Source organism: Lissotriton helveticus, chromosome 4_1 (genome assembly GCF_964261635.1).
Source record: "Lissotriton helveticus chromosome 4_1, aLisHel1.1, whole genome shotgun sequence".
Taxonomy (NCBI): Eukaryota; Metazoa; Chordata; class Amphibia; order Caudata; family Salamandridae; genus Lissotriton; species Lissotriton helveticus.
In genome coordinates, this window is record NC_136063.1 from 173,272,848 (window position 1) to 173,299,951 (window position 27,104).

The 27,104-nt window shown below is 43.7% G+C and overlaps 1 protein-coding gene across 1 annotated transcript in view; it reads right to left on the reverse strand.

The window, feature by feature from the left end:
- Positions 1-12,920, reverse strand: part of LOC144827092 (secreted Ly-6/uPAR-related protein 1-like) — a 101,820-nt gene extending 88,900 nt beyond the window's left edge. The window contains exon 1 of the mRNA XM_078685536.1: positions 12,802-12,920. Within this exon, the coding sequence (XP_078541662.1) occupies positions 12,802-12,856 (55 nt within the window). The 5' untranslated portion in view covers positions 12,857-12,920. The remainder of the gene's footprint in view (positions 1-12,801) is intronic.
- Between the last annotated feature and the right edge of the window lie 14,184 nt (positions 12,921-27,104).

Below are 27,104 nucleotides of genomic sequence, written 5' to 3' on the forward strand. Positions count from 1 at the left end.
AAGGTATTATGAATGGAGAAAAACCAAAGGTGATGATGGACGGAGCGTTGATAATACAAACACTCACCCCCAGTCAACTGATCTGGGTTTAATCCTTCACCGTTCTTTAGCTCACTCCGCCACCCCAGTTTAGACATGGCCATATGCAAATCAGTCTGACCCTGTGCCTCATGGGAACAGTCCAGCCCGAACTGCCAAGCCATGTCTTCCCTGGACCGGAATCAAGCTTCCCAGGACCGGTTTCTGGCATTACAGCCGTCTTCGGCCGGGCTTGCTTGACTCCAGTGGCAAAGTGAGCAAGGGACTCACGTCTGAGCATACCCTGACAACTAGGGCGAACAAAGAAAAACCAAAGGTGATGATGGACGGAGCGTTGACAATACAAACACTCACCCCCAGTCACCTGATCTGGGTTTCATCCTTCACCGTTCTTTAGCTCACTCCGCCACCCCAGTTCAGACATGGCCATATGCAAATCAGTCTGACCCTGTGCCTCATGGGAACAGTCCAGCCCGAACTGCCAAGCCATGTCTTCCCTGGACCGGAATCAAGCTTCCCAGGACCGGTTTCTGGCATTACAGCCGTCTTCGGCCGGGCTTGCTTGACTCAAGTGGCAAAGTGAGCAAGGGACTCACGTCTGAGCATACCCTGCCAACTTAGGGCGAACAAAGAAAAACCAAAGGTGATGATGGACGGAGCGTTGACAATACAAACACTCACCCCCAGTCACCTGATCTGGGTTTCATCCTTCACCGTTCTTTAGCTCACTCCACCACCCCAGTTCAGACATGGCCATATGCAAATCAGTCTGACCCTGTGCCTCATGGGAACAGTCCAGCCCGAACTACCAAGCCATGTCTTCCCTGGACCGGAATCAAGCTTCCCAGGACCGGTTTCTGGCATTACAGCCGTCTTCGGACGGGCTTGCTTGACTCCAGTGGCAAAGTGAGCAAGGGACTCACGTCTGAGCCTACCCTGCTAACTTAGGGCGAACAAAGAAAAACCAAAGGTGATGCTGGACGGAGCGTTGACAATACAAACACTCACCCCCAGTCAACTGATCTGGGTTTAATCCTTCACCGTCCTTTAGCTCACTCCGCCACCCCAGTTCAGACATGGCCATATGCAAATCAGTCTGACCCTGTGCCTCATGGGAACAGTCCAGCCCGAACTGCCAAGCCATGTCTTCCTTGGACCGGAATCAAGCTTCCCAGGACCGGTTTCTGGCATTACAGCCGTCTTCGTCGGGGCTTGCTTGACTCCAGTGGTAAAGTGAGCAAGGGACTCACGTCTGAGCATACCCTGCCAACTTAGGGCGAACAAAGAAAAACCAAAGGTGACGATGGACGGTGCGTTGACAATACAAACACTCACCCCCAGTCAACTGATCTGGGTTTAATCCTTCACCGTTCTTTAGCTCACTCCGCCACCCCAGTTCAGACATGGCCATATGCAAATCAGTCTGACCCTGTGCCTCATGGGAGGCGGAGTGAGCTAAAGAACGGTGATGGATTAAACCCAGATCAGTTGACTGGGGGCGAGTATTTGTATTGTCAACGCTCCGTCCATCACCACCTTTGGTTTTCTTTGTTCGCCCTAAGTTGGCAGGGTATGCTCAGACGTGAGTCCCTTACTCACTTTGCCACTGGAGTCAAGCAAGCCCGGCTGAAGACGGCTGTAATGCCAGAAACCGGTCCTGGGAAGCTTGATTCCAGTCCAGGGAAGACATGGCTTGACAGTTCGGGCTGTACTGTTCCCATGAGGCACACGGTCAGACTGATTTGCATATGGCCATGTCTGAACTGGGGTGGCGGAGTGAGCTAAAGAACGGTGATGGATTAAACCCAGATCAGTTGACTGGGGGTGAGTGTTTGTATTGTCAACACTCCGTCCATCACCACCTTTGGTTTTTCTTCGGTATTATGAATGGTACAATTGTAAGTGAAAAGACCTGGGACTATGAACATCATAATGGCGTGTCATTAAATAAAATATTGCGCCCAGAACAGCAAGAAAGTGCCGTAAAAACCTGCTACAGACTAACTAACATGATGTCATCACCTTTAAGTACTTTCATTTACCTTATTTTAAGAAATATAGATGTGAATTCAAAAAAATGATTCATGGTGTAACAAAGAAAATAATCCACTGGTATGCCATCATTTCCAGTACAGCAAAGGTGTTGACTATCTCAGGGAAACCACCTAAATAGCTAGGTCCCTTGTCACTAAGCACTTTTCTAAATTTCGCATCCTATCTTTAAACCGATTGCACTTTAAACACACCATTTTTTTTAAGTAAAGGTAGCTAGTACAGATCATAACATTAAAAAAACTAATAAAGAAATTCTACCTCATGCTCCTGACCAGGCGCCCTGTGAATAGCGGTGGGGCGCCCTTAGTCACTCCAACTACAAGAGCCTAAAAGCAGGGATCCCTCCTCGGTTTTCAGGATGAGAAGAGGGTCGCTGGCTGGTGATGTCATCGGGGGGCGCCCTGGGGCATATAAGGCATCGCAAGAGGCGAGACGGCCTCTTTTTTTCTCCAACTCAGCCCAGCCTGAAGACTGCATCAAATACCCTAGGAGGGAGTAGGAACTGGTGGATTTTATTGCAGCACAAAAAGGGGGGCTCCCCAAACTTTGGACTGATATACTGAAATTACCCCTTTGAGGGGTGTTTTTGTGCGGGCACTGGGCAGGCAGAAAGGGGGACTGACCTGCTATAGGTCCTGGACCTTTACGCCCTACCCCAGGATGCCCAGAGTGGAACTTTTTGGGGTTTGGCCTGGTGACAGGTACCCCAGCAGGGACAAAGCGCTATGTGGTGCCCTGGTATGTGGAACTGCAGGTATTGCGGTCCTTCTGAGTGATGGAGGGGAAGTTGCTACAAAGTTATGCCCCGGATGCCCCAAGATTGAGGGCTTGGGCGATGGATATGGAAAAGGGGCCTGCTGGCACTTTTGAATTCCGAAGTGTTGCCAATTGTTTTATTGCTTTAACAATTCTTGAGATGTTTTGCTGATCTTATTTACTGTCTTCCCAAAACAAAAATGCCTTGGACTGATTTTACAAGTGCATTCTGAATTGTTGTGCTGTAATGGGTGGAGACCACTGTTTTAATGCCTGTACAATAGTTGAGCTGTTTTGCTAAAGATTATGTCCTGTATCCACATACCAATGTATGGCCGACCTTACTGTATTCTTATAACAATGATGTACGCTTAACTATGGTTATCATTCCTCACTGATGCAATGTGACTATGTGAATAAAATGCTTCGCCCTTTTTAAACCACATTAATTGCAATTGGCTATCTCATTGGGAGTAGTTTGGGGAGCGGCGAGTTGCACCTTGTTTTTGTATGTCTTTGAGACAGAAGCTCAGACTTGGCAACCCGCTCTCAAAGGTGCACAGCAGCCAGGCCATCCATAGATGTGTTTATCAGAGCCAATGCTCTATTATTTTTAATATTTCTCTTCGATAGATTACTTTAAAGCTTTTTGATTCATTCAGTTCAGTGATTGAAAACTAAGGCACTACACAAAACGTTCAGTTCATGGTACAAAGTTAGTAGATTATTATACAGAACCAAAACGATACTGAATAAAGCAAAGTCGTGGCTAAGAATGTACTTTCAGGACCAAATGAAAAATAATTTAGTAGCTATGCAGACAAAGATAGTTTAAGAACAAAGGTCAATTCTACTGTTCAGTTCCTGCCATTTATAGGTCGTTGTTTTCACAGGTCAGCTGTCAAACAGATCTATTGTTTTTTTTTATTATTCTTTATTTCCAATGTGGCATAAAAAGGCGTTTCCATTTTCTCTTCAAATATTAATATAAAGTGCATATAGAGAATGAAATTCATACAGTTAAATAATACATAGACATGGAAAATACATAGAAAAATCATTGCAAAAAGTGCAATGCTGGAATTCGTCCTATGTAAAACTATATTAGCAAATATCCTAACCCACGACTAAACACAATTACTTCCAATCCTTCTATTAAGCTTGACTACTGAACCCACCCTTTTTGCATATGTAGTTTCCCGCCTGAACACTCTTTTCATTTTAATGAACTATTGGGAAGTTGTGGGTATATTTACTGATGTCCAATTGGCAAGAATTAACATTCTAGCAACCAAAGTGGCAATAAAGATAAATTGTTGTTGGCCGAGAGTAAGTTCATCTTGAGCCTCTACTCTCCCTAAGAGGGCAGCAGGGGCATCGGGAGGAAGGTCGAATGCCAGACTTCTTCCAATATCCGAAAAAAACATTTTTCCAGAAGTTCATTAAGTGAGCGCACGCAAATACCACGTGACCAGTCCCCTATTGCATGTTGACATATAAACATCGAGGGTCGACTGCCGCATACATTTTATGGAGTCTGGGGAGTGTAATGCATCATCCAAACAGATCTATTGTTGATAATACATGGAGAGGGCTCTAAGTCTGTCCCCTTCAACCATTGGATTTATTTGTTTTGCACATTTTCAATCATGCCTTGGCCCAGCCCACTGTACTATTTATCTCTTACCTAATTCAGTGGGCTATTTCAGTGTTCCCTGGAGTGTTTGCATTCAACAGCACGTGGGTTACTCTACAGCTGTAGCCCTCCAGAGCTTCATTTATAAAGAAAGAGTGCTGGTGCCTAAAACTCTGCTCTGAAACGCTCAGTGCGCTGGATGCCAAGGCTGGTAGTCTTAAAACCAATTTGTGTCTCTTTAATCAACTACCAGACATTGCCTGCCCCTTTATCTCATGCTTGTAGGTTCCTGCTTTCCAGTGGCAGCTGCCAGCAGCGAAAAGTGGTGGGACAGCACATGGGACAATAACATGCATCACAACAGGACAGAACAGAGAGCCTGCAGAGAATATAACAAGACAGAACAAAGACACCACAGAACGTGTCACAGAACAGAGCGACTGCAGTGTCTGTAACAGGGCATATCAGAAAAAGTGCAAAGTGTTGTCACAGGGCAGAACAAAGCCACTATAGAGGGCAGTTGCAGGGCAGAACAGAGAAACCGTAGAGCCTGTCACATGGCAGAATAGAGGCCCTACAGAAAGACATTCACGGGCAGAAGAGAGATAAAGTGGAGCAAGAAAGATAGGAGTGCGGAGGGAATGCAGAGTTGTGCAACAGGCCACGCCGCAGAGCCCGTCATAGGGAAATACAACGACACTACTGAGTTCACTTTTAATTCTGCTTCGAACAGTTAGTGCACTTGATCCCAGGGGGCCCTTATAATTGCAGTGGGAAACTTTCACCGGAAAAGGGGTTTCTAGACCAGCTAATGTCTTGCTGACTTAGTAACAAGTATGTTTTAGATCCTTTGCGCTTCTGGGAAAGGAGTGGCACTGTAAAAGTATTGTGTTCTGTGTAGTAGGCAAGCAGATGTTCCTGCGGCCTAAAGGTTATAGCAGCATTTATCTCCACGGGGCTCATTGTACCACATAACATGCACTAGGAGCACAGGTGCCCTGCATCTGTGCCTGGCCTGCATTTGAACGGGAGTTATGTGCTCATTGTGATCTTTTGAGATCGATGATCGTTATAGTGATATTTGGTGATCTAAGTGAGATGATCTTAACCTAACGGCTGCATTGCATGTCCCTGATGGTCTAAGGTATGACGTTTTGATTCTTGCACTGACAGGATAACAAGTACTATCACGGGTTGGCATAATATGCATTTGAAGGAAGGATGGTTTTTCAGATGTCAGAGGAAGGGCGCACTGCCAGTATGGAAGCACTGTAGGACCAAGTGGAGTGTGGTGCAACTGGGTGAGTGGATAACCATATAACCACTCAAAGGAGAAGCCAGCAAGCTGGACTAATCCAACGTAACAAGAAAAAACATACCCTATGCACACACTTGACAGGTACAAAATGGAACAATGTCCAAACGCAAATGTTCAATATAATGCAGAGAAACAACAATAATAAGCAAATTGTTATAAATAAATGAATAGGTGTCAATAAAGAAGTCTCGATCTCTTTTGTCTTGATCTCCTTGTTTTAATCAAACACAGCTTGTGAACAACCAGCCGACACGTGTTTCATCGCATCTGGCGAATCTTCAGGGCTCCATTGGTTGTGTATGGACTATGCGGTCGCTCTTCCGGTGATACTTCCGACCCGGAAGGGCCCAAGACCATCCAATTCTCTATTAAGAAGTAAAGCGCAATGGCTTGCAAGCGTAATGCGCTTGTTGTGGGTCGCCCGGGGGAAGGTATAGATGTCAGTCACTTTGTATCTGTAATTCTAATATGTCTCGCACTTCGAACACGGAGACCCGGGAGAAGAGAAAAGAAACAAGACGTCCATAAGACACCAAGTCCGGACGAGGCAATGGAACAATCCCTACTGATCGAGACATATTAGAATTACAGTTACAAAGTGACTGACATCTATACCTTCCCCCGGGCGACCCACAACAAGCGCATTACGCTTGCAAGCCATTGCGCTTTACTTCTTAATAGAGAATTGGATGGTCTTGGGCCCTTCCGGGTCGGAAGTATCACCGGAAGAGCGACCGCATAGTCCATACACAACCAATGGAGCCCTGAAGATTCGCCAGATGCGATGAAACACGTGTCGGCTGGTTGTTCACAAGCTGTGTTTGATTAAAACAAGGAGATCAAGACAAAAGAGATCGAGACTTCTTTATTGACACCTATTCATTTATTTATAACAATTTGCTTATTATTGTTGTTTCTCTGCATTATATTGAACATTTGCGTTTGGACATTGTTCCATTTTGTACCTGTCAAGTGTGTGCATAGGGTATGTTTTTTCTTGGCATAATATGCACATTACTTATAATAAGAGTTTGGTCATTACCTGCAGCATTACCACCACTAGTAAATTGATGTATGTCGTTTTTCCTTGCTTTGTTTAAGATAACGAGAACTATATAATGCAACTATATAATGCAACTGAAAGACCTGGCTTGGCAGTTCGGGCTGGACTGTTCCCATGAGGCACAGGGTCAAGACTGATTTGCATATAGCTGGGTCTGAACTGAGGTGGCAAAGTGAGCTAAACAATGATGATGGATTTAACCCAGATCTGTGACTGGGGTGAGTGTCTGAAAAGTTTCAGCGCTCTGTCCATCATCTCCTTGTGTTTGCTTTGTTCACCCCAAGTTGGCAGGGTATGCCCAGACAAGGGTCCCTTGCTCACTTTGCCACTGGATTCAAGCAAGCCTGGCTGATGACGGCTGATTAGCCAGAAACCGGTCTCAGGATGCTTGTTTCAGGTTCAGGGAGGACCTTGCTGCATTGCATGTCCCTGATGGTCTACGGTATGAGTTTTGATTCTTGCACTGACTGCATAACAAGTACTATCCCTGGTTGGCATAATATGCACATTACTTATAATTTAAGGGTTTGGTCATTACCTGCAGCATTACCAGCACTAATATATTGATGTATGCTGTTTTTCCTTGCCTTGTTTAGGATAACAAGTACTATATAATGTGACTGCATAGTATGCACTTTAATGTTGTATCATGATGGTTGCAACATAGAAGTCTTTATCTTATTACACTCATTGTGATGTTTGACAATTGCCTTGTGAGAAAAGTAATTATTGCTTCATGTCATGTTGGTTTCCGTTAATATACAATACAGAAACATATTTTTATATAATCACACGTAGAGTCTGTTTTCTGTTGTATTTATTGTGTTACTTGTATGACGGTGTTGCGCAAACGCTTTATTCATTACCTCTAAGGACAACCTTGACTGCTCTGTGTCAAGCTATCAGAGGGTGAGCAAAGGTTATCTTTGGTGTGTAACTAACTTGCCCTGACTAGAGTGGTAGGATCTGCCTGGCGTAGGTGCATTCCCCAGCGAACTCCAAACCCCATTTCTAGTACTCTCTCAGTTGGTATTGTAATTCTAGCCTCCTGTTATTTTCCTTCTTTCTCTCTCTACCTTCCAATTCTCCTCCCTCCCCCCTAACCTTTCATCCTCTCTCTTGTGTCTCTCCAACCCTCACTTTTTCTGTTCTTTTTTCTCTTTCTCATCATTAGCCCTCAATATTATCTCCTTAGTTCCTTCTCCATTGCTTCCTTCTCATTCCTACTCCCTTTCTATGTTACTGTCATCCTCTCAAGCTTTTAGTTTTCTCCTTTATCTCTTCTATCTCATCTATCCCTTATTCTCTACTTTCCCTGGCGCTGCCTTTCTTAATCTATCTTTTTTTCTTTTCCATTTGCACTTGCTCTTCTCTCCTCAATGGCTGTTTTCTTGCTTTGCCTCCAGGGCCGGACTGGCCATAGCAGGCACCGGGCAATCCCCCGGTGGGCCGCACGGGTGGGGGCCGGTTTTGGGCCCCTGTAGGCCATTCTTGTTACAGGGCCGTTATTGCAGCATAGCTGCAAAATCTGCCCTGTACATAAATTGACCGAAAACCAGTCCCTCCAACCCCCTGGGGGTGGGGGGAGCCGGCCGAGCACTCTGCCAGGGCCGGTTGGGGTTCCCAGACCGGCCCGGTTTGCCTCCATCTGTCTCCCTCTCTCTGTCTTTCTTTCTCTGGATCGCATTCTCTGTTTCTTGTGGGTAGGAGGACCAGATACTTGGAAGCAGAGCTCCAGACTCTGCCCCTCTGACAGTGATGTAACGCAAAATGATGGGGAGCCCAGCAGAATGTAATCTGGGTCGGGGGGGGGGGCTGAGTGTCTAATATCTCACATTCACAGATATTCATTGACCTTGGGTTGGATATGGCCCCTTGAAGGGTTTGGGGGCTTGACTTAAGATGACCATAGAGGCAGTGGATCGGGCTTCCACACCAGTGCTGGGAGTGAGCCCCATGCGTGGTGGATGTGGCCCACGACAGTGATAAAAGTACTGCAGCCTCCTCAGAACAACTTTGGACAGCAGCACATATTTTTAGGCACTGAAAGGAAAATATGACCCTGGCAGGGGACACACATGTTAGTGAAGCTCACCAGAAGTTAAATTATGCAAAGTTACTACTTAGAAGGGATTCACAATAACTGCAGTGTACACCTAAGTCTCTGAATATTGTTGACATCTGTGTGATTTAAAAACTCTAAACTGGCAAATATTTGGATCGAGGAAAATTCCATGATTTGTGGTTAAGGTTAGGAGGCAAATGCTGCTTAATTAATGTTCTGTTTCTCCCTCCTGTTGAAAATATTATCCCAGGTTCTGCATTTTCTTTCTCTGCTGCATTTTCTTTCTCTGCGACCCCAGTTAACATTGGGGCTAGATTTATCAAAGGATTGCATTGCCATTGTGCCGTACATGGTATCGCAATGGCAACATAATCCAGTAGGCAGCTTTACCAAGGCAAACAATTTGCGCTGCCTCGTGTTACTCCATAATTACCAAGCCACACAACTTGCTCTGCCACATGTGACTCCAGATTTACCAAGCCACGCGACTTGTGCTGTCTCGCACTACCCCATATTTATCAACCCACACGACTTGTCCACGCTCGCATTACTCCAGATTTACCAAGCCACGTGACTTGTGCTGTCTCACATTACTCCGTATTTATCAACCCACGCGACTTGTGCTGTCTCGCGTTACTCCAGATTTACCAAGCCACGCAACTTGTGCTGTCTCGCATTACTCCATATTTACCAAGCCATGCGACTTGTGCTGTCTCGCGTTACTCCAGATTTACCAAGCCACACAACTTGCTCTGCATCATGTGACTCCAGATTTACCAAGCCACGCAACTTGTGCTGTCTCGCATTACTCCTGATTTACCAAGCCATGCGACTTTTGCTATCTCGCATTATTCCATATTTCCAAGCCATGTGACTTGTGCTGTCTCGCGTTAGTCCATATTTACCAAGCTCGCAACTTGTGCTGTCTAGCGTTACTTCATATTTACCAACCCACGCGACTTGTGCTGTCTAACATTAGTCCATATTTACCAAGCCACATGACTTGTGCTGTCTTAGTTACTCCAGATTTACCAAGCCACGCAACTTGCTCTGCTTCATGTGACTCCAGATTTATCAAGCCACGCAACTTGTGCTGTCTCGCATTACTCCTGATTTACCAAACCACGCGACTTGTGCTGTCTCGCATTACTCCATATTTACCAAGCCATGTGACTTGTGCTGTCTTAGTTACTGCAGATTTACCAAGTCATGCGACTTGTGCTGTCTTGCGTTTCTACAGATTTACCAAGCCACGCAACTTCTTCTGCCTAATGTTACTCCAGATTTACTAAGGCACACTACTTGCTCTGCCTCATGTGACTCCAGATTTACTAAGTCACTTGACATGTGCTGTCTTGCGTTACTTCAGATTTACCAAGCCACTCGACATGTGCTGTCTTGCGTTACTCCAGATTTACCAAGCCATGTTACTTGCTCCGCCTCATGTGACTCCAGATTTACCAAGCGATGCGACTTGTGCTGTCTCGCGTTACTCCAGATTTACCAAGTAACGGGGACCCACATTCTTACGTGGCTTGGTAAATCTGACTTAAGGATTGCATTGCCCTTACAACACCAAGTTTGACGCAAGGGCAATGCAATTCTTTGATAAATGTTAACCAGAGTGTTTTTAATTTGCCCTGTGCATACAAATGCAATTGCACTTTGAGAAGAACTTGTCATCAGAACCAGCGCTTTCATCAGCTGAGGTAAGGCACCCGTGAAGGTGCCACCACGCATTGATATAGAATTACAACAAAAGGTCAGAAAAATACTTTTTGAGTGTAAAGTGTTTGAGTTATATTTTGATTGGAGTGCTGAAAATAATTGCAGTATTGCCACTTGCATTCATGTGTAAAGTGTGTAACAAACTCAACAGATTCATATAAGAGTTTCAGAGCAATTAACATAATTTACCATGTGTGATGAAAGCTTTTTTGGGAGATATTGGAAAATGCAGCCTTGCTAAATTCATTCTTTAAATGTGCTTTTCTTCTGTGTACATTGGTGATGCTTTTCACGTTAACCCAATTGTATGCTTATAGATCCTTGCATCAACACTCCTATGACCAGATTTTACACATTGCCAAGGGCAACGCAGCACTAAAGTCAGATTTACCAAGCCACACGAGGCCACTTTGTGTGGCCATGGAGTAATGCCAGGCAGTGCATGTTGTTGCCTTGTGTTACTCCACCCCAGGGAGGAGTTCCATGGGTGTAGTGTGGGTCTACCCATGCATCCACCAATGGAATATGGCACATTCCCAGATTTACTGAGTGGTAAAGCTGGGAATACATCAAAATGATACGCCTTCCTAGGGGAGGTGTTTGTTCCTCTTTCTAAGTGTGCTGCATTCTGCAAAACACACAGAAAGAGGAAATAGCACAGAGGGATTGTTTTTGTGCAGAAAGGTATCCCTTCCAACACAAAAACAATCCTACCTGCAACGCAGGCACCCTTGCACCATGACGTAAGAGCGCCTGCGTTGGTGCTAGGCAGCCAAAGGTGCGCCAGCACATAAAGAGGACAGCAGTGCACCATATATTGTTAAATAGAACACAAATCTGCCCACTCCCTTTCACGCAGTGTAGCGCAGCAAGCTGTATTCGTGCGTTGCGTTGTGCGAAATATTGGTAAGTCTGTCTTGTATCTATCTTGTGAAAGTAACCGTATACATAATTAACTAGCACATCACCACTGATGAGTTAATAGCAGATTAGTGTAATGAGTGCTGTGTGATCAATGCACACTTTGCTGCTGAAGGCTAATTCACGTGCCACAGCATTGCCTCCAGGCGTGGCGTAGGATCCCAGTGGTCCCCGCCATGCTTGTTATTCCCTAGCCAGAAAATCTCCCGTCAAGCTGTCAGTAACGCGTTAAAATCCAATTATTTCAATCCCTTTCTACTTTTAAAGTCATGCACATATAATAGTCGAACACGCCCTTCCACATGTGACCCATGTAGTACGTTACTACACTTCTGTTTGTCACCCAGCCACTAAACACAACATAGAACTAGAGATTTTATTTAGAACTCTCAAATGAGTAAGACCTCAAAATTATTTTTACTATTATTTGTATTATTATCACTAGCAGTAATTGCAGCAATAATAATAACAGCAATAATAATAATACAAATATAATCATAATAATAATAATAATAGCAATAATAGTAATAATAACAATAATAATCCTAAATAATGATGATGATAATAATATTAATAATGATGATGATAACAATAATACTGATAACAATAACAGTGATACTACTACTTTTACTCCTACTATGATGATGATGATGATTATGATGATAATAATAATAATGATCCTAATAATAATAGTATTAACAATAATAATAATAAGGAGGATAACAATAGGAGAAACAATGATGCCAACAATAATCAAATTACATTACTAAATACAAAATAAATATGATGATTATAAAGGTAATTATTGGCATAAAAGCATCAACATCCCTTATAAGTTTAGGAACTGCAACAAAAAAAACACATACTAAAACTAAATCCAACAGAAATTCAAAATAAAACACCGTTATTAATTATTTAACTAATATTAACAACAATAATCATCATCTTTGTCATCAAATATGTAACAACATCAAGAAGAGCAAGAAGGCTAGCAACCAGAAGAATATCAGAGCACCCTTTACAGTGTTTATAAAGCCATAAAAACAACGACCATAATCATGGCAATACTATAATACAAGTACTATAAGTATAATTATAAGAATGAGATTTGTGACCGCAAACATCCTTAAACTACTGACTGTAATAGGAATAATTATCGTCCTTCTCAGAATGGCGCCACTTTGCTCACTCTCCCGTCCTCAGAGCCCTGGGGGTCCTACCTGGGTGCACGCACAGGGCTGCAGCCAGCAGCAGCAGCATCCTTCCTGTCTCCATGCTGGAGCGTGAGTCTGGGCTATGCCTGCTGAGAGAGGGCTGCTGAGGTGGATAGCTGCCCTGCCTGCCCTAGTTTACAGCCTATAATTACCAGGACAAGAAGCACCGGAAAAGCAGCAGGGCGAGCCAGGGCATTAATCTGCACTTCTACACACCCTCTGGTTTTACACACTGGACGCTACACCCTACTTTTGCACTTTCCCACTACACGAGAGCCAAGGATCGTCTGCCTCAGGTTCCAGGCCAGGGGTGGAAGGGTGCAAACCGCTGCAGAGCCACTCTGTGCGGAAGGTGCAGTGGCACCCGGGCTCACTACACTAATAAGCACCTGTTTTACTGCTCAAGCGTTCTCTAGGAGTCCGCTTTCCTTGCAGGTATTAGGGCCTTTGATACGACAGGCTAGTGTTGTATTCTTTTCAAATGATCAATAAAGTTAAAAACTATTTAAATAAAAAAGCATTGAGTTAGAGAGAGAGGCGAACTCGGGTCTTTAAACATGAACTGCTGGAGGGGCGAGCTGCTACTCTGGCTGGGCTAGTCTGCTGCATGTTGTTTTTTTATTCTGTCTCTTTTGAAATTTGCAAATAGATGCAATATTTTGTAGCTTTACCTCGACTCTGCACAGATTGTATTAAAGCCTGTTTCAAAAAGGTAATGTGAGATGTTCATGAAGTGTGCAATAATTCAGAGCAGTTGTAAATCTTTCGGGTGTCACAACGTTTTGTGCCTGGGTGTTGCTTTGTTTCCGTACGCAAGGGAGGTGACTGATATCCGTTTGAATTGTCTCATTCTGTATTTGCTCATAAAAGTAAACATCAGTACAGTACAAAGCCACCCAGAGCAATGCCAATGGAAAAGAAACACCCACTCATGCATTCCCATCCATCGCCCTTTGGGTGTTTTAAGGTTTGACCCAACTACAGCATCGTCGGATCTTTTCAGCACTGCCAAGTTTCTTAAGTCTAGGGTCAGCTTCTCCATTACATATTTTTTCTCTGCATCCGGTACTTATAGTCTTGTTTATCCTACTATAAACCCAGAACTACAAGTCGCAGTGTTGTAATTTGGCAGCGATTAAGTTGAGCGTTAGCAAAAGACATCTTATTTTGCCGTTATCTTGACATTTGATGGCATCCATTTTGAATTCACGGCAGCCATTTTGTCTGCCACACGCTACCTCATGTCGACCATGTGCGTTATCCTACCTTTCCGCTCATGGCCTTTGAATCTGCCCGGCAACAGGCTATTAATAGCATCTCTGTGTTTGCTGCTGACCGTTAGGGTCCACATCTGTTAATTGTTAGCCTTAGATTGGAATGTGTTAGCCGAGACCCCAAGACTGTTAGCTCCTCCCACTGATCGATTGTGCTTCTCGATATTACCTTATATGGACATAAAATGTGCTCTCGTGCTTTGTACCGCCTTCTTTTGAGCCCCTGTGTGGGTATAAATAAACCATGTGTTCAGTAGCCCTTTGTGCTACTTCTCGCAGTGCCGAAGGGTACTGGTTGAATTATAGCACCACCTCATGAGGTGTAATAAACGTTATGTTTTGTATTTCCAGTTTCCGTGCCAACTTTTTCCTTTAGAGTCTGAGGACTCTGTGCACAGAAGGGTGAACCCCTTGCACTAGTGGGTCTGGCTGAGGCCTGCACGACAAATTGGCGCCCGGCACGTGGGGCTCATCGGCGACTCGGATGCCCGAAGGATTGGTCATGACGAAGGTTCGGAACTTCGCTGAGGACGCGATCGCTGCCAGAGGAGACCCGAGTCTTGGCACCCGAGGCGGTTCTTCCCTACTTTCCGATCCGACCATCCAGGCGGCGCCGGTCCTCGACTGAGATCTCTTCTGTTGGTCTGCCGTGCAGTGACCGTTTGGTCGAATTTAGAACTTGGCAGTTGGAACCTGGACAGCCTATGATTGGTAAGAGCCGTTTTGCGGTGCCTGTTGTAGGTTTTGGAATTTGGATGCCCTTGAGTGGTAAGGTAGTTTTAGGAAACGCTTACCGTGGCATATTTGTATTTGGGAAGAGACTAGTCTACTTGGATGTGTATGTGGGAAATATATGTGTTGCAGCTCATATAGGCAGGTAATGCGAGGACTTTTCCTCAACTTTGATTTGTATAGCGCAGCGTACTAAGAAGGTACCTTAAGCGCTCTTTCCCTATAAATAGTGTATATTTTGCACTGTTTCTTTTGACATGCCTGTTTTTAGCCCACTACGAAGGTTGTGCTGCTTTTGTAAGGGTACCAGTTTACGACTTAAAGAATCGCAGCCGGCTCCCCCCGAGGGGACTCCTAATAGAGATATGTATGTGAAGTTTGGTCTTTCTGCCATAATGTACAGCACGTTGTGGCACAAATATACCAAGAAGGATCCTGAGTTACGGTGGCCACTGCATGGGTCATTTGATGCGCGAAAGGTTGAGTATGTGGAACGATGTTTGTTTGAGCGACGGTCTAGACGTGATATGTTTGAGAGTTTGCGACTGTGGGAGAAAGAAGTGCGACAGCAAGAGAAGCGTGAGCAAGCGTTGATTGAGAAAGAGCAGCGAAAGAGTGTGTATGAGAAAGCTCTTGAGTTAAGAAAGAATGAAGCGAAAGAACTGCAGGAGCGAGAGGAAAAAGAACATAGATTGCAGATATCCGGCCAATATTCTGTTCGACAGCCTCTCTATCCTGTCCTTAATAAAACACAAGATGATTTTTTGTTATTAGATCGACCTCCACCTCCGTATGTCGTTCCGTCCGCCCCGTCTGGAGACGACGAGGACTCTGGTCCGGACCAACAGAAAGCGCGGGACACCCGATCTATGTTGTCTGTTGACCGTGCATCCCAACTCCGACAAGCTGCTCGTAAAGCATTACGTAGCACTCACCCTGCTTCCGATCTTTTTGATACTATAAAGGATTGGACAGAGAAGGAGCAGATATATTTCACTGCGACATTCGCTGATGAAGTTGTAGAACTGTTTCGAAAATACTCTTTAGTATTAGAACCTACTGATATAGCAACTGATCGTAAACATTTGCGTGATGCTTCTTTTGTTTTTTCCCAGGTAGGAGACACGATTAGACGACTGGTTAAAATACGAGATGAGGCGTCCCGTCTGAAGGAGCAGAAAAAGATTATGGACACCGTTCCACATTCCAATCCGCCCGGAGAGGCGCAGTCTACTATCTTCTTGACAGATAAGATAATACCAGTTGCAATGAACCCTATGCGGGGAGCCGCGCCCTTGTATGTTCCTCCTAAAGGAGCCGGTAATAATGATGATAAAACATCTGTTGATTCTAAAGGATATTTTATTTATAATTGGGTGTACACTCCTTGGAATAGAGCAGATGTAATGGCGCTTAAAACAGCATTGCCTGATCCGCGTAAAAATCCAGCAGCCTTTTATGAGGAAGTCGAAGGCGCTTTAAATTCCTGTACTATGACCTTATGTGATATAGATTTGCTTTTCGGTCTAATTTTGCCCCCAGACATGTGGAGAACTGTTCGGAAAATTGATGACCGTGTTATTTTCGGTACCGAATGGAAAAATTTAGAACAATTAGATGCGGACAGAGACCCCGCCAAAAACCGCATCGGTTAGATCTTCCTGCAGCTATTTTGACTAAACTTAAAACGATTATTCCCCCTAAAAAGATTGATTGGACTGTTCTAGCATCGTGTAAACAAAAGGTGGATGAATCGGTTTCTGATTTTTTCACGCGTTTTGAAGAAGCTTTTCATGATGTTAGCGGCCAGTCTTTAACAGATGATACCGGCAGGCATTTGTTTGTCGATAAATATGTTACAAATCTGTTACCAGGGATAGCAGCCGTCTAAAAGCTAGCGAAAGTTCTTGGACTACCTCCTCTCCGGCCTCTGTTTTAACGATGGCTCAATATTACGAGCGCCAAGAAGCGGAGGCGAAGGGGAATGAGGACAAGAAATCTAAAGAGTTAAAAACGAAAGTTATAATAGCTCAGGTTTATGGTCCACCTTCTAGAGGTTATGATAGGGGCCCTGATAGAAACTATGATAGAGGTGGACGAACATCTCTCAATACTCCTAACACTCGTAGGAATTCATCTATCAATCAATGTGCATATTGTAAGCAGATTGACCATTGGATGCGTAATTGCCCATTATTGCGTCTGCAGCAGGACACCCGTGGCCGGGGCCAAGGGAGAAATGGTTCAGGATCCTCGGATGCCGGGGGAAATGTGAATGATCGTGCCCGATCCGATACAAATGTACGTCCACAGTATAGACAGAACACTTTTGATAGACGGAATCAATATCAAATGTCCAATTATGTTCAGCCTGATCTGTACGATTCTGCTCATGCATAGGATAGCCTAGGATGGGGTAAGGAATCAGTTGAAGTTCTAGTAGATCAGACTGGTCCCTATGTTACAGCACATGTTTTGGGTTCTACTGATCGGTTTCTGGTTGATACAGGAGCTACACGTAGCGCTCTGTCTACGCAATTGGTTTCGAGGGCTCCCCTGTCTGGCACAACTATTACTTCGATAGGTTTTGATGGAACACCTTGCCTTAGCCCATTGTCACAACCACTTCCATTTTATGTTGATAAATTCAGTGCTCCATGTCCGTTTTTGCTTTCCCCTAACACACCAGACAATATTGTGGGTCTTGATATGTTGAAGCATTTTAGAGCCACGATACGATGTTCTCCCGAAGGGGTACGAGTCATTTTAAATGATAACTATTCCGAATTTGACAGAATTTGTCTTGTTAAGGAAGATGTCGCATTAGCCACACTTCCTGAATCTTTCTGGGCTACATCAAACTGATGTGGGTCAGATGGTCATTCCTCCGGTTCAGATTAGCGTCAAGGAGGGAGCTGTGTTACCTCGTTTGCCACAATATAGGATTTCATAGGAGGGAGAAGAAGCACTCATACGTATTGTACATGATTTGATCAGAGTTGGGGTTGTTGAGGAAGTTCCCTACAATGTTTGCAATAGCCCGATTCTCCCGATTCTAAAAAGAGATACTGATACACGAGTTTACAGGTTCATTATTGATCTGAGGGAGGTAAACAAGATTGTCGTACCACAGTATCCCGTGGTTTCAGACATCACGACACTCCTTACTTTGGTTCCTCTGACTGCCACTACATTTTCTGTGATAGACTTGAAGAACGCCTTCTTTTCGATCCCTATTCATCCTGACAGCCGATATTTGTTCGGTTTCACTTTGAATAATCAATCGTACCGATTTTGTAGAGTTCCTCAAGGCTATACTGAGAGTCCGAGTAGCTATAGTCAAGCATTAAAGAGGGAACTTAATTCTTTTGCATTGCCCAAAGGTGTGGCTCTCATTCAATATGTCGATGACATCTTGTTGGCAGCCGACACCCCAGAACAGTGTGAAAAATGCACTCTATCTTTGCTTTCTTTTCTTGCTTCACATCATCATAAAGTATCTCGAAAGAAGTTGCAATATTGTAGACCAAAGGTAACCTACTTAGGTCACCTTTTGTCTAAGGAGGGACGTGCATTGACATCAGATTGCATACAAGCAATTTTAGATACGCCAGTTCCCACCACACAGAAAGGAGGACGTGCATTCCTGGGTCTTACTTCCTTTTGTAGGCAGTGGATTTTGGGATTTTCACACATTGTTAATGCTTTGTTAGCACTGTTGACGAAAGATACTCCAGTACCTCTTCCATGGACAGAGGAATGTGAAAGTGCTTTTCGACAGTTACGACAAGCTCTTTGCTCAGCACCAGTGTTAGGTACACCAGATTACACGAAGCTTTTCACACTTTACGTACACGAGAAAGATGGATGTGCATTGTCAGTGTTGGTTCAGTTACACGGCGATAAGCAACGTCCGTGTGCATATTTCTCAGCAGTTCTCGATCCTGTTGCTAGAGCATTACCTGGGTGCTTTCGCTCAGTTGCAGCAACAGCTGTGTCAATTCGACAGAGTAAGGGAATAGTTTTGTCACACAAATTGTCAGTGTTAGTACCACATGCTGTTGATGCCCTTTTGAATCAGACAAAGATGGAGCACTTAACTAGCGCTCGTCTCACAGGATACGAACTGACATTGCTAGCTCCCCACATTACATTGAAGAGATGTGCAACTTTGAATCCTGCCACTTGTTGCCATATCCGGTGACCCAGCCTCAGTCACAAGAAACGCACGATTGTATTTTTCTGCCTGAGGAACAGACAAAGGGTCGCATTGACCTACAGGATACGCCCCTTCCCGATGTAGATGGTGAATTGTGGGTTGATGGGTCCTGCCTGAAGCTACCAGATTCAGGCAGGTAGCCTGAATCTACCTGCCTGATTCAGGCATTGTCTCAAGCGTGCAACTACCACGCTTGAGACAGTAGTGGAGACAGCTCGCATACCACAGAAATCGTCTCAAGCAGCTGAATTGATAGCTTTGGCGCGAGCATGTGAGCTCAGTGCTGGTTTGTGTGTGAACATTTACACAGATAGCCGCTATGCTTTTGGAGTAGCGCATGATTTCGGCCTACTCTGGAAGGAAAGAGGCTTTCTTACATCTCACGGAATACAGATAATGCATGGAGAATTAGTGCATAATCTCTTGACTGCATTGACATTCCCGAAGAAAATAGCCATAGTGAAGTGTAGTGCACACAAGAAAGTAACAGATAAGATTGGACAGGGAAATGCCTTTGTAGACCACGTGGCATGTGAAACTGCGATGCAGAGAAACACTACTCCCATGTATGTAGTGAAGTCGCAAGCTGAAAGATGGCACGATGCTAGGCAAGAAGTGCGAGAGATACAGAAAACAGCTTCTGACAAGGAACGTGAGCAGTGGTCTAAAGACGGAGAGTTAGATGACGAAGGTTGTTGGAGAAACAAGCAGATGGATCGATGGAAGCTGCCTATAGCTTTCGTACAGCCTATGGTTCAGATGGCACATGGGCTAGCACATGTTGGAGCTTCCGCAATATCAAGAATGCTTACGCAAGTTTGGGAGCATCCAGAAATTGCTAGCACAGCCAAAAAGAGTAGTACAGTCCTGCTTGATTTGTTTGCAATACAATCCTGGAAAAGGAACGCGAGTTCCATCTGGAGGTTTTGTCACACCAACCGCACCTTTTGAAGTCCTGCAGATGGACTACATTCAGCTTGAGCGGTGTAATAATTTGAAGTATGTTCTAGTGGTGGTTTGTGCTTTCAGTAAATGGATTGAGGCATACCCCACAAAAGATAAAACTGCTATTACTACTGCTAAGGTGCTATTGAAGGAGTTCTTCCAGAGATTTGGTGTTTTCAGGCTCCTATGGAATGATAACGGACCTCATTTTGTTGGGGAAGTTATCAAGTATGTTCTGAAGGGATTAGGAATCAAGCAGAAGTTCCATGCTGTTTTCCATCCACAATCAGCAGGATTGGTGGAAAGGTATAATGCTACTCTGAAGCTGAAAATCGCTTTTCACTCACTAGTGATATACTCTTATCCTTTTGTTCTCTCCATTCCATTCATTTTCTATTCAATTTGGAATCAGGTACGCGCCCTATCAACAAAACAAATAGGGACACCCCTGTGGCAAAATTAGGCGCAGTTCTATAGGCCCACAATATTTGTTCCATCACTTTTCTCCAACAACATTTACCTATCAATGCTAGTTGAAGTTGTGCTGTCAAAGTGCTGTTAAAAAGTTCGACCTACCCATTACTCCAAGGATGGTACAATGATGTTCTGGAATGTTTTAGCCATTGGTATCCAGAAACCTTCTCACTTCATTGAAACTAACTGTGTCATTGTCAGTTACAATTAAATTTGCATAACCTTCTCTCATAAATACTCTCTATAGAAATAGAATTACATTTTCAGTATTCACATTCTTTACAAACATCACTTCTGTACATCAAGATGTATAATTGTAGGAAATGGCCCTTTTTGCAGGGTCACCCCAAACATTTTGCATTTCTCCTCCTCTTTTTCTGACCTCAGTTTTGATGACATTAGAACTCTGAGTACTTTACCACTGCTAACCAGTGCTAAAGTGCATGTGCTCTCTCCTCTAAACATGTTAATAATAATTCTGGATTTGTAAAGCGCGACTTATCATGCCTAAGGGTATCCTGACACAGGGGACCGTCGGGGAAATTAAGTGAGCAATTGCCCAGAGTCACATTATGCTGAGCTGCTGCCGGCACCAGGGATTGAACCATGAGCCCTGCGCTCCAGTGTCAATCTCTCTTGCCTCTGCGCCTCACCTCTCCATGGTAACATTGGCTCATATGCAAATGGCTCGTACCCAATTGGCATATTTGATTTACTTATAAGTCCCTTGTAAAGTGCACTATGTGTTCCCAGGGCCTGTAAATTAAATACTACTAGAGGGCTTGCAGCACTGATTGTGCCACCCACATAAGTAGCACCTTAACCATGTCTCATGTCTGCCACTGTAGAGTCTGTGTGTGTAGTTTTACACTGCCATATCAACATGGCAAGGTAAACCTCTTGACGTTATCAATACATGTAAGTCACCCATAGGGTAGGCCCTGGACAGCCCAGGGGACAGGGAGCAATATATTTAAAATGTAGAGCATGAACTTGTAAGTTTTACATGTCCTGGTAGTGAAAAACTCCCAATTTCATTTTTTCACTACTGCAAGTCCTATCTCTCCCATAGGATAACATTGGGAGTACCTTATTATATCTATTAAGTGTAATTCCCAGTTGTGAAAAGATAGACTTTTCAAGTTTAGTGTCGCTGAACTCACATTCACAATCACTTATTATGGTGGAGTTAGATTTTAAATTCCAATTTAACAAAGGCCACTTTTAGAAAGTTATTTAAAGAATGCTTTAAAGTCTGGAACAAGTTAATGAATTCTCTTGACCTGTGTATTTATTTCCAATTATTAAATTCTTCATGAATTTTTTTTAATGCACTTCAACATGTCTGTTAGTCCACATTCAGTCAAACATATTATTATATTCTAGAAAACCATACATGTATTTAACAAAAAGTATACAGTGATTGCATTAACACCAAAAGAAATTTAAAATCGTGCTTGGATGACCAGTCTTATAATGTACAAGAATACAATGCAAATTAATTTACTTGTCCTAGACTTTAAAGCGTTCTCTGGATAATTTCATCCAAGGCATATGATTATATATACTTCAAAATAGGCCCAACCTTGCTGTTTAAAAGGGCTGACCCCAAAATACGCAACTTTTAGAAACTTGGCACTTACTTAATTAGCCATTGGGTGCCTTCTGCCTGTCTCTGTAATACACGTTTGCGGTGGGTGACAGCTGGTGTCCTGCATTCCCTCTAAACAGTCACTCACAAAGGAAGGGTAGGTGTGCCTAAGTGGTCATCTGCATGCAGATGGGACATCCTGAGCCGGATGGGAAGGAGGAGTTGACACTTACATATGAAAGGGATGTGTCCTGTCCTCACATAAAAAGATGTATTACCCCCCTTTGGTGTCTTTGGTGCCAGGGCAAGAAGGGATAACCTTTGGGCACTTCAAAGCTTTCTTTTAAGGCTCACCCACTTCAAAGCACCACTGGACCTCTGGCTCTACCAAATCAGTACACCTATGACTACTCTGTGACTACTCTGCCAGGAAGAAGAGCTGTTGAATACAGTGTTTCTTCAAAAGTGGACTAGCAACACTATGATGGAAGCACCCCTTCCATGCGTCGGACGGCCGGCGGCCGTCCGACGTCACGGTGGGCGTGTGCAGAGGACGGCCGGGGGCCGTCCGAACCACGCCCACGCCGTAAATCAACCGCACCGCGGCGGAATTTTCACCGCGGTCAAGGGGTTAAATATCATGGAGTGAGTATTAGCACCTCCTCCTTTCATGCATGATCCTGGTACGCCATCATTGGACTGGATAAGATGGAAATACCATTGGAAGCTTACCTGGATACTATTGATGGAGACACCTTCACTAATAAGAAAAAGCAAGCACTATTGATACATAACATAGGACCAGAGGAAAGATCGATTTTAAAAACATTAATTCTATAAGTAGTAAAAGCACAGGTTCAACAACATGGGGTTTCTAGAGGAAGTGCCCTTTGGCACTCCTTGCAAATTGGATCATTCTATATGCCTTTCTCTTGACCTACGTGATCTTTATTGCAACCCATGTGTTCATAGAGAACCATTTCCCAATATTTTAGAAATGTCATGCCCGTTGTTTGGTGCAAGTGTATTCACTACATTGGACATGACTGTATATCACCAAGTCGTTTTATGTGAAAATGCAAGACACCTCAACTTTTTTGTGATGTCTGAAGGCTCATTTCGTTTTATGTCCATGCCGTTTGGACTAGCATCAGCCTCTTCAGTGCTTCAAAGATTAGTGAGAGAACTTTTTGATGGTTGTTATGGAGTATATTGTTTCCTGGATGGCATATTAAGCTTTGGAAATAGTGTGGAACAACACAATATAAGATAGCATAAGGTATTGAAAATTTTACAGGATAAGGGTCTAACACTTCATAGGGACGAGTGTAAATTCAAGTTGTAGACTATTTAGGGCATCACATTTCTGGAAATGGTGTAAAACCTATAATGGAACAAGAAAAGGCCATTGAAGATGCACCCACAGACAGCAACCAATTGAGGTCTTCTTGGGTTTGGCGTAATTTTATTCACTATTTGTGCCCCATTTTACTTGTATAACCAGTCCTCTTAGGAATTGACTGAAGAAAGGGATTTTTTTGAGTGGGAAGAAAATATTCAGAAGGCATTTGAGAGCATAATAAATGCAATTGTGGCTGCCCAACCATTACAATCTTTTGACACAAGGAATATGAGTGTGATTTAACATATTCTAGTAATTGTGGTTTGGGTGGTGTTCTAATGCAAAAAAGGGTCAGTGATTGTGAAGAAGTTATAGCATTTGCTTTCAGAGCACAAACGATACTGAACATACTTATTCCACTTATCAAACTGAAGCATTAGCCATGTGGTGAGGAACACTGTATTTTAAGCTGGATATATGGGGTTTTCCTTTTATCATCCAAACTTACCACAAACCTCTAGTTGATTTGTTTAGCACAAAGAAATGGTGTAGGCCACACCCAGAATTGCAAAGTGGCAGTAGAGGTTGCAAGAGTATAATTATAGTGTATTTTCCTGGGAAGTGAAACGTGATCACAGCAGAAGATGGCGTGGTGAGTGAAGATGATGAACATTTGTGTTTCAGATAAAAGATGTGATGAGTAGGACAATTGAGGAAAATTAATGGAGGAGAAAATTAATTAAGGAACTCATGAGAGGTGTAAAATGACGGACAGCTAGTTGGCACATGAGGACCATATTGGTATTGAAACGCAGAGTGTGTGGGTTTGTGGTGCCCTGTAGTGGATAAGGATGCTATACGGTTCATGACAGATTGTGGACCTTGTATTTTTAGTGACAAAACGCAAATCACTAAACCTTCACTATTCGAGCATGTAGATGTTTCTTTTTCTACATGGTCGAAATTGGTGTTGGCTATTGCTAGCCCAATTAAAGATTTAGGTAAAAAGTTCAAATATGCCATTGTATTAATAGATTGTTAGAAATTGGGTCTCTGGTTGACAGAGGTATGCACTCTGCCCAAGTAGGGACCAGAATCCTAGTCAGGGTAGGAAACAACACAACCTAAATTATCCTATGCTAACCCTCTGGTAGCTTGACACAGAGTAGTCAAGCTTAACCTAAAAGGCAATGTGTTTTGTGCAACACCTCATACAAAAACACAGTGAAAACACCACAAAAAGACTCCACACCAGGGCGTGAAGATATACTATGATTTTATAAATAAAACAAGGCCACAATGACAAAAGTTCATCAACTATAAGCCAAGATATGATTTTTTAAAGAATACATGTCAAAATGGTGCTTAAAAGCAATAAGCGCTTACATGGGTTATCTGGTCACACTAGACCAGGGCACAGTCAGAATTTCAGGCCAACCACAATGGAGCACGGGCTGGATACAGGCCCCCACTTGGGCCAACTGAACCAGAGTACCTTGATCCCGGATGCTTCATTGTCGACAAGGATGCGAGGTGCAACTAAAGCGATGTGTCGGTGTTGAGTCACACAGTGGATGAGATGCATTGATTTCCTCCACGCAACTGCGGCGATGTGTTAATCCCAAGTGCGATCGCTGGTTACGGATGCAATGCGTGGCTGGAGCTCTCGTAGTGGGCGATGCGTTTATTTCAAAGGCAATACACAGGTTCCAATATTGATGGACAGGGTCCGCTCCATGCGATGACGAGGATGGGCTGGTTCTGACTTACTCAAAATCCAAGATGCACCGGGTCCGCTGAGGATACATGGGTTCTGGATTTAGAGCACCGTAGGCCTCAATTCCAAGTGCTCAGGACTGGGGTGGCACTACTTGATAGGGCAAACTCACAGCTTTCGGAGTCCAGGTACAGATGCAGGTAGTTTTAGTCTTTGATATCCCTGAGACTTGAAACAGAATTCAAGCCAGCAGGCCATTCAGTCATTCTAGATTTCAAGTGATGTAGGGCCACTCCTTCTCACCCAGGCAGGAGAACAGCATGAGGCGGTTCAACAGAGCTGTAGTCCTTTCAGCAGCACAACAGCATATGACACCCTAGACACTGTAAGATGGCCAACCCGAATGTCCTTTTATATTGAAGTTCTCTCCAGATGAAAACATCGGTTTTATGTTTACAGTTGATTCTGTATATAGTTAACAATCAACAAATGAAAGTGGATTTCCTCAAAGGATTAGACTTATCCACATGGTAACTCTGCCTTGGCTCCAGACTCAATGGACTATTCCAAAATGGTGCCGCCAGTAGGTTTAGTTCTTTCTAAGTGTCGATTAAACCACCCACAGGTTCATTGTTTCGGCTCCAGACTCGACTGACCATTCCAAAATGGCACCACTAAGATTTTGGTCCTTTCTCAAAGTTGTTACTCTCGAACAGCACTTATCACATGATCCGTGCCGATGTGCTGTTCCACTATAAGTAAATATTTATTTTGCCACAGAAGGGCACACACCACAGGCTTTGATGCACAATGTTGCTCGCACCACTGGGAGCTGTGCCCACATGATGTTGGACATGTGGGGGAATCAGGACCATATCCCAAGCACAACATCCAGGAGAAACATTACAGGAGTGTGGAAAGTTGGGGGTCGGTGGTCTGCCAGCTCGTCGCTACTGAAAAATACTTACAATGATCTGAATGGTGAGTGTAGAAAGATATGTTTATTTAGTTAATATATATACATGTACAATCCAACCCCCATCACATTGCCTTCAAACCTCTCTGTGATCACCCTGCTGCCACCAACCATTTACTATCCACGTTCCAAATTTCATAGGTCTTGCGTTGTGCCACAAGGTAATCACAAGACACAGCACAAGCTGGACCCTGCACTTAACTTGAAGAAAATGTGTAAAGCCTAAACAGTTTCTGAGTCAAAAACACAACAAAATTAGAATATTATTCTAATTTGTAAAAATAGGGACAATTTAATGAGCAAAATGACAAAAATCCAATATGGGAAACCAGAGATAAGAATTTTTAAAGTTTTAGGTAAAAATATGGTTCCAGCTGACTTAGACCTACATCTCATTTCAGGCTGACCATGATGGAGCACAGTCAGATATACCAACCAGGTTCAAACTGGTTGGTGGTTCTACTTGAGACTCAAGGCCTGATTTAGAGTTTGGTAGATGGGTACTCCATCAAAAAGTGATGGATATCCTCATTCACATTATTACAAGTGCCATAGGATATAATGCACTTGAGATAAGGGGGGCGGGATATCTGTCATGTTTGTGATGCAGTAACCCAATGGCCAAAATCACGCACTTAGTCTGTTTTTTGGAAGTCAAAATCCTGCAGCAGGGAAATGCAGCAGGCTCTATCCGAAGAGGGCTCCATGACAACGAATAGGTGTTGGATGAGGTCCCAGTGAATGTATTTGTTTTGGGAGGAAAACCTCAAAGTGGGAAAATTCAAGTTTGGTGCCCAGGGAAGTCTTCTGGCTGGTCGGATACTTTTGCTGCCTCACCTGGTCTATATTTTTACCATTGGATTTAGTCTCCTTTTCGAAGCTCCGAATATTTCAGTGGAGCAAGCCTGAGTGCTGTATCCAAAGATGGCCACACAAGGCTGTATCTTTTCGGTGAGGTCCCACTAAATCAGATTAGCTGTTGCAGAGAAGCTTTGAGCTGGAGAAATCCGTTTCTTTGGCCTAGCCGCAACATGCCTTT